The sequence below is a fragment of the Colletotrichum navitas genome (genome assembly GCF_030913465.1).
Source record: "Colletotrichum navitas strain CBS 125086 chromosome Unknown LY79scaffold_21, whole genome shotgun sequence".
NCBI lineage: Eukaryota > Fungi > Ascomycota > Sordariomycetes > Glomerellales > Glomerellaceae > Colletotrichum > Colletotrichum navitas.
The window spans coordinates 357,981-366,171 of NW_026850567.1; the positions used below are offsets into that span (position 1 = coordinate 357,981).

At 57.6% G+C, this 8,191-nt stretch overlaps 3 protein-coding genes across 3 annotated transcripts; 1 reads left to right on the forward strand and 2 right to left on the reverse strand.

Annotated features, from left to right (window-relative positions):
* Positions 1-2,304: 2,304 nt before the first annotated feature.
* Positions 2,305-5,035, forward strand: LY79DRAFT_512913 (uncharacterized protein; the record flags this gene model as incomplete). The annotated part of the gene is made up of 5 exons (XM_060554434.1): positions 2,305-2,428; positions 2,479-2,574; positions 2,622-3,292; positions 3,344-4,367; positions 4,419-5,035. The coding sequence occupies 5 exons, from the start codon at positions 2,305-2,307 to the stop codon at positions 5,033-5,035; spliced, it is 2,532 nt and encodes an 843-aa protein (XP_060415442.1).
* Positions 5,036-5,290: 255 nt separating this feature from the next.
* On the reverse strand, positions 5,291-6,707 carry LY79DRAFT_162315 (short chain dehydrogenase). The gene is made up of 2 exons (XM_060551154.1): positions 6,536-6,707; positions 5,291-6,350 (listed from the first exon to the last, which is right to left on the reverse strand). Exon 2 carries the CDS (start codon positions 6,288-6,290, stop codon positions 5,424-5,426), a length of 867 nt encoding a protein of 288 aa, XP_060415443.1. The 5' UTR covers positions 6,291-6,350; positions 6,536-6,707; the 3' UTR covers positions 5,291-5,423.
* Positions 6,708-6,814: 107 nt separating this feature from the next.
* On the reverse strand, positions 6,815-8,191 carry LY79DRAFT_578845 (Spo7-like protein-domain-containing protein; the record flags this gene model as incomplete). Its single annotated transcript, XM_060559980.1, has 1 exon — positions 6,815-8,191. The coding sequence occupies one exon, from the start codon at positions 8,189-8,191 to the stop codon at positions 6,815-6,817; it is 1,377 nt and encodes a 458-aa protein (XP_060415444.1).

An 8,191-nucleotide genomic window follows, 5' to 3' on the forward strand; every position in this document is an offset into this window, starting at 1 on the left:
TCTGATCATGACATGATGCTTGACCATCCATAGATGGCTTCCTGCCCTGCCTGCCGCGCCTACGAACCCCATGCGAACCATGGTACGTCGAGACATGTCTCGGTCGTGCCATCCTTGTGCAATGGCATCGGACTGTGGCGGGGAAGGCAGGCAGGCAGGCAAACATACCTAGACGGACTAGTATCCGTGTACTGAAGGCAATCGCGATCAGGCTAGAAAGGCCGTCAACGATGATGAAGTGTGCGATGATGAAGTGTACTAGGGTGTAGAGGAAGGTACGTAGTGGAGTTGACCAGGCACAAGGGGTGGGGATGGAAACAAAAGTGAAAATAGAGATCGACTAGGACAGAAGGAGCTTAGCACGAACACATGGGACCCTGGGAAACGTGCCTTCCGCCCTATGGGAGGAACTGCCCATGTCTAAGCCTGGATGTGGAAAGAGGGGTAGTAAGTGGGCAATTGTGGGCTCTTTCCGTCAGCACCTCCAGCCACCAGCTACTACCAGGTAGGTAACACCTGCTGCGTGCCTACCTCGTTTAAGGTAGCTTCGCAATCTTCTCATTCGCTGGAAGTTTCGATGGCTCCATCAGAGCCACCTACATAAGGTTCGGCGCTTGATACGTTGTCGCTCGACGCAGCTTGTTGTTGGCCTTTGTTGTTTCCTCCATGTTTTTCCACGGATACATTGTTCCTTTCCCTCGTTCCTCCAGCAAACGTTCCGACCCTTCAAAACCAAACGGCTTTCTTTGTGTTGTGGGTGGCTTTCCCTGCCGCTCCATCTCGCTTCTCTGTTCTGAATGCTAACGAGAAATAATAGTTTGCAGCCAATCTCGCCCTCCGATACTTACCCCTTCCCAGACTGCCATTCATTTTTGCCAAGGATTCGTCTTACTCAGTTCCATTCTACACGGATGACAGCTCCATTCTCCTCGACTGTAACAATAAGCTCACATGAAATATAAAATAAAAACAAAAAAGCCCATGTTCCCGATCTTAGCCCGAGCCTGCAGATCCAACTACACTGGTCCTATCCAGACCTCGTTGTGTCAACTTGGCAACCCATCTATTGACTGACTTGCAGATGCTCATCCGTGGTCCTCTGTGATAGCCACTGCCGCTACACCATTATCCGTGCATCCTGATGCCCAGCCTGCATCCGACATGGGAGAGAGGGGTGTAGGCAGTAACCACCTGCGTCCAACTGACATTTGGAACCTTCTCCCGCTTGCTGCGCCACTAAGACCTTGTCCCGACTCTTTCGATTAGTTAGCTATACTACGTAGGGATGCGACTCCAGGTTTATCCGGCTTGTCCAAGTCATCTGGTTGCTTCGGCTGACCTGCCTTGCATAGTAACAGGTAGATGGATACATGGTTTCTGCTCATCGTATCCTTCCAAAGAATTCATGGCAACAGTGCTTTCATGCTATGAAAACTCTTGCAAGGTTTCATCCGCTCTTATCAGCAAACCAATACGATGTTTGCACATCGATACAACCCTTCTGCTTGTGGTTGCTTGCCAGCAACTACTATTCAACTTGTGCCTCGAGAAAAGCTAACGGTCTCCTGATCTCCGCCCACCAATCATCATGCATTCATCCTCCAGGCTGGTCTCAGGTGAACTGGAAAGGAATTTGAAGCCATGTCGATGATTCTCCTGGAGACCACCGAGTCCGGCCCAGGCTGGAGCCCGAAGGCTTACATGTAACCGTTCCATCCCATCCCCTGCCGCCCTACTCCCCCCCAAGCTCGATTGCCTCCTCAAACTAAAGTTTTACAGGGGGGTCAGCCTTACACACCACACACAACTCGGCGGGCTCTACCAGGTCTCCCGGTGGCAATAAGCTGACCATTTTCTCCTCAACCTTGTAAGGTGTCTCATTCGGACCCCATGCCACTCTACCAATCTACCGTTCCTTTGATGACACGGCAGGAGGAGCATTGCGGGGGCTGCTCTATCTGGTGTGTGTACGTTCATCCCATCATCTCTACCTCCGTCCGTTGCTTCTGCCTCAAAGAACCAAGAACAATTCCGCGTGTGCTATTGATGTTTCCCCTCGGTCATGAACACAATCTAACTATCAGCCACAAGACCTTTCGAGCAGAGCCGCTCACCGCCTCGCAGGTGTTGTATTCTCTCGTCTCCACTAATTTCCCCGATACATTGCCATAGCTTCTGGCAGCGAAGTGCTGCCTCTCTCAAGTAATCATACCGGCTAGCCGCGATGCGTTGAGACAACAGCTGGCGACGTGCTTTCTCCCCTATCGCTTCGTCTTTATAGTGACTTCACTAAACCATCAAGCCATGGCGACCTGGATTTTTCTTGGACTTGCAGTCCTTGCTGGCTTCGTGGTCGGGCAATATGATGGATGGGACCTTGAAAAAGGCCAAGTCAGCGCTGAGATGTGCTTTTGGTATTCACCGAGAGGTCCGTTACACTATGCCACTGCCAACACCGCGAGACTGACCGAAACAAAGCTGCTGTTATTCGCGACACACTCTGGCTTGATGGTGGAAGACTTTATTGGACTCCCACCTACCGGGATGGGACCGAGGGAGCCCCTGAAACGTTGGGTCAGTTCGATCGCGCACCAGTCGTGATCGGTTTCTAACAATTCTAGACAACCCCCTGGGCCTCATGTACTCGCTAAACTTCAGCAAGCCCTTTGACAAAACAACAAATATTACCAACCTGATCGTCACCAAGTCGAAAGCTGCAGGAGGGTCCGGGAACGTCAACAGCTTTGCGCCCAACACCATCGACGGCGCGCTCCTTCACAACGACGCAGAATTCTTCCTGTATGGGGGCGTCCTCCCCAAGCGAACAGATGCCTACGGCCCTCCGCCCGCCGACAAGGTAATGGCATGGCGTATGCATGCCTACGGCCCTGAAAAACCCTCTTTTCAGAATGGCAGCAGCGACATGGTCACTCTAGAAAACGAGGTAACGCGGTATGTCGCCCACGGAGGAGCTGCCAGCGCCCCCTCGGAGAACAAGGCTTGGTACGTAGGTGGCATGCGCTCGCCTCTCTGGGGTGAAATATACATGAGCAACCCGAACCGCTCGTTGAACGCCGTCAACACTTCGAATACCCTCATCACTCTCGACATGTCGGAACAGTTGTTCGAAAAGTTCTCGAACCAGTCGTTGCCGAGCCAAATCAAGGCCAGGGCAAACCCCGAGGTCGTTTGGGTTCCTGTTGGAGCTGAAGGTATCCTCGCCGTTCTTGGGGGCGTCACGTACCCCGAGTATGTCAACTCCAGCCACAAGTCCGATGATTCTTTTAAGAGTGTAAGTTCTCTATCCAGCGCTTGCTCTCATCCTATCTAACATTGTGCACAGCAGCAAGAGAGCCCTTCGTTCATGGAGACCATCGACATCTACGACGTGGCCGGTGACAAGTGGTATCAGCAGAAGACCGAGGGGACAAAACCTCCGGCCCTTGCCCGAGGCTGTGCCGTTCTCGCTCCGGCGCAAGATTACTCGAGCTTCAACATATACTACTATGGAGGATATGATGGCATCCACGCCCAGGAAGACTTTAGCGACGATGTCTGGGTCCTTTCTATACCTTCCTTCCAGTGGATCAAGGTGTACGAGGGGAAAGCCCTTCATGCGCGCGCCGGACACCAATGCGTGATGCCCTACCCCGACCAGATGATGGTCGTTGGCGGTTACACGGCGATGCCCGGGAAGGGTTCGCCTCCCTGCCTCGAGGGAGGGATCATCCAAGTGTTCAACCTATCAAGCGCAGAGTGGCTTGACGGGTACAGCCCAAGCAAATGGTCAGACTACACCATCCCCGCCGCTGTTGTCAGCAAGATCGGAGGCGACGAAAAAGGGTCAGCAATCAAGACAAAACCCGAGGGGCCCGGATGGGCAGACCCAAGCCTGGTGTCCATCTTTGCGAAGCCGTATGAGACTTCGAAGATCAAGACGTGGTACCCATACACCGAGTCGAAGGAAACCGCCCGACCCAATGCCCCAACTAGTGGAAACGATGGAGGCAGCGGTGGCGGTGGCGGCGGCGAAACCCCCGAGTGGCTCGCCCCCGTTCTAGGCGTCGTCCTCGGTCTCGTCTTCATCACCGCCATCCTCGTCGGCTGGTGCCTCTGGCGCCGCCGGAGGGTCCTCAGACGCGGCAACGGGACCGCGACCCGGACGGACGACAACGGCTCTCGCATCATCTCCTGGATCAGGGGTCAGCCAAGCGAGCCGGCTAAGGCGCCGACCGTCACGACCGAAGAGGCACCTTCTACCCGAGACATGTCTGAAGTCCGCGCACCACCTCTGGTGCGGGCTGCATCGCCCGTGCCATATCACTTTGCACACGAGGTAGCCGATAATCAAATTGCCGAGCTTCCAGGTGAGCTCAGTAAATAGTTCCTTGGAGTGGAAGTTGCTAACCGCACACAAGATACTTCACCACGTCCAGAGCTTCACGGGGTCGGTCTGACACCCGTCGAAATCATCAACAAGCACACCCATTTCGGCACTGGCACCGGCTCCGGCTCCAACCCCGCCACCACCCACCAGTCTTCTTACTACGCCTCCGTCTCTAGCAACGAGAACGCCTCCTCCCTCTCCCGTTCTCCCAGAGTCCTCGGCGACCATACCCGCGCTCAGTCTCCCGACCCGGGCCCGCCATCACCGCCACCGCCACCGTCACCGCCGGCGGTCACCACGGCCGCAGCCACCCACCCGCCCGCGGACCGCATCGGGTCCGACGTCTCGGGGCCCAGCGACCACGACGCGCGGCATCTGAGGCATCTCAGCGAGGCGACAGTAAGCTCGGCGTCGTCGGGCGGCGGGCAAGGCGGGCTGGCGGTGTGGGACCAGCAGCGCGGGATGTCGGGCACGATGCCTGAGACGCCGACGCCCGGACACCCGAGCCCGCTGAGCCCGCCGACGAGGGCGTCGAAGGGGGACGATTATATAAGTGCACGGGCGTTGCCTGTCAGCCCAGCTGGGACGGGGACGTTGAGGAGGAGCGTGTTCCACGAGAGCGAGGACGATATTGGACCGGGAAAGTAGATCATACTGCTAGACGAGGTGGGCAGGGCGGCGCTAATACAACACATCATCATGAACGATTCCAACATCTGAACGATATGTCATCACCCTGATATCCAACGGTCCATTTGTCCACATGTTGTCGGTTCATCTCCTTCATCGCATCCGGTCGAGACCCCCAAAATCTGATTGAAAGAAAACAGCAGGTGGTGACTGGTGGACTGGTTGATAGGTCAAACGGGACACAAGACCCATCCGGGCAGGAGATATTCACTTCTCTGAATGGGACTTCGTCGTGACCCGGAGCGAGTAGTGTATACAACAATCATTCCCCCCAAAAGCGTGCCCCCTTAGCCTCCGAATCAAGGCCTGGCGCGCGCGCGCGCGCCCAACAAGCAACAACCCCGTCTCAGTTCTTCTTCCTCAGAGCCCCACCGTCAACGACAAGATCCTGCCCCGTCACGAAGCCGGCGTCCATCAGGTACAGCGCCGCGTCGGCGATGTCCTTCGGCCTCCCGGCCCGGTTCGTCGGATGGTCGTCAACGTCCTTGTCCAGCACCTGCTCCCGCCAGCTCCGCCCCGCCTCGTCGCCCTCCCTGCTCTCGTGCCCGGCCTTGATCCGCCCCGGCGCTATCAGGTTCACGCGGATGCCAAGCGCGCCGAGCGAGATGGCCATGCTGTGCATGAGGCCCAGCTGCCCCGCCTTGCTGGCCGCGTACCCCTCCTGGTTCGGGTCCGACTGGTGCGCGCGGAAGGACCCGATGAGCAGGATGCACGGCCCGGCGGCGCCCGACCCCCCTTCGGCAGTCTGCGCGCCGTCCGCCGCGTCCGCCTGCCGCGCCTTCATGTACGGAACGCAGGCCTGGCTCATGGCGAAGGGGCCGGTGAGGTTCGTGTCGACGTACGCCCGCCACTCCCCGAGGGTGTCCGGGTCCTCCATCGTCTTGCCGTCCCGCCAGTACGGGCTCGCGATGCCGCCGTTGTTGACGAGCACGTCGATCGTGCCGCCGAGCAGGTCCCCCGCCGCCGCCGCCTTGACCTTGACGCGGATGTCGTCCACGTCCCGGAGGTTGCAGGTCGCGTGCGCGAGCCTGCCCGCGTCGTGGTGCGTCTTGAGGTGGACTTTGACCGTGTACTCGAGCTCGTCCTCATCAATGTCGAAGACATAGACCTTGTGCCCGGCTTCGAGGAAGTAGCGCGTCAGCGCGCGCCCGATGCCCCGCGCGCCGCCCGAGATGACAACGTTCTTGGGCGTTCTCGTCTGGTTATTCAGCATGGCTGTTTGTTCGATGATCCAACGCTGTGTAAAGTGCTGGGGGCAAGTTGTTGGGTCTTCCTGGCGACGAGTGAATATATAATAACATATAAGAAGCCCAGACGTGACGCTGACGTCACGGTCTCGGCGCGGCACTTGAAGAGCGATAAGGATAGGGGCGAAAGAGAACCGTCATCGTACATGTTCTCGAGCTCATAAAGGCCTTGTGGAGCATTGGATGAAAGGTCAAGTGAAAATGTACTTACCGCCTTCTGCCATCGTATAGTCAAGCTCTAGACTGGATGTCAGAAGCACCAGTTAGTAGTCAATGAACCACTATTCTTATGAAATGCCGCCGCCGTGGCTCGGCAACTAGCAACGTCAATGTCGCCTTGGATACCTGGCTTGTCTTTGCTCTCACCAGTAGCACTTCTACAGGCAAGATCAACGGTGTTGAGCGATACAAATATAATTATCATTTCTCGTCTCTTCGCTTATTCGCTACTTAGCGTCGCAGAAACACATTATAAACCCACGCAATTAGGCTATGCCTCGCCGAGTCTACGCTGTTTCTCCCTCACGGAATTAGTGGAGGAGCTGATGCTGGCCTTGGACGACGAGTGCCTCAGCGACCTCTCCGCCAACAACTCGGCGCCGGAGCCGCTTTCCCTGCGGCTGACGCTGCTCTCCCTGGACAGCGGCGAGGGTATCTCGGGAGTGACGGACCTCGACTCGACATGAGGCCGCTTTGGTTTGGACATAGACGCCACCTTCTTCTTCCTCCTGTCCGACGCGTTGGACCCGGTGCTGGCTTTCCTACTAACGGTGCCGTCGCCGTCGTCGCTGGTGGCCGCGACGGACGGCGCCAAGCTGCGGTTCGAGCTCGTCGAGCTGCGGCGGCGGGTGCTGGAAGTGCTACTACGGCGTCGGTGCTCGCGCTCGATGGCGGCGGCGCGGGGGTGGATCGTTGCCTTCTCCGGCGTCTGGTGGCGGACGGGCGCGGGGCCGGAGCGGTCGATGCGATGCCAGGGTAGCCACCAAAAAATGCCCCAGCGCTGCTTGGCGACTTGGCGATCGCGGGCGGCGAGCTTTTTCTGGATGAGGGAGCGGCGCTCGTTTTCCTTTTCCCAGTATTCGGTGCGGTAGATTTCCCAGTTCTCTCGGAAGGTCGGCGTGAAGGGCTTGGCCAGAAGGAGCAGCTTGACGTAGTCTCCGCCCGGCGCCAGGTCCTCCTCGTGGCCGCCCTTTTCTTCGTCTTCGACCAGGATGGGCAGTGTCGGATGGTTTTCGGCGGTGAGGCTCAGTTCTTTCTCGACCTCACGCAGGACGGAGGGCTCGACGTAGCGGTAGGAGGAGCTCGCGGTGTGGGAGAAAAGCCCGTAGCTTAGGAAGAAGCCGAGAGTGGAAAGGAACTCGGCCCACCAAGAGCGGCGGATGATGACAAGCTTGGAATTGAAGCCGCGCAAACCTCTGTTGGAGATGGCAAACCAACGCCGCGGCCAGCGTATGCCTCGTTCCCATATTCCTGTAGCCCAAACCAGTATGGCAGTCATGACACCTCCCATAAAGCAGATCTTTTCAAATGTCTCGACTCCCCAGTAGACGGAGCCGCCAACGCCGCGGCCGTCTTCGCGCGGGGCGAAGAAGAGGGCATAGCCGAAGCCGCTTATCCAAGCTGTCAGCAGGGTGAAGAAGAAAGTATGATGGCGGCGGCGGGCGCGGAGCTCGAGGTACTGGGCGCGCAGGGAGGCTTCGAGGATGAGAAGATTCAGGTAGATCATGGACGGAGAGCTCGGGGTGTGGCTCAAGGGGTCGCCTTGCTTTCCAGAGTCGGGAACGACGCCGGTAGTGCCGACGGCGGCCTTGAGCTCCTTGCCCGGGGGTGGTGCGCCCTTGACGAGCGAGTCGAGCTCGTCGGCCAT

Excerpts from the sequence above, each read along its gene's own strand:
- LY79DRAFT_162315 (XM_060551154.1), bottom strand. The coding sequence starts at position 6,290 with ATGCTGAATAACCAGACGAGAACGCCCAAGAACGTTGTCATCTCGGGC.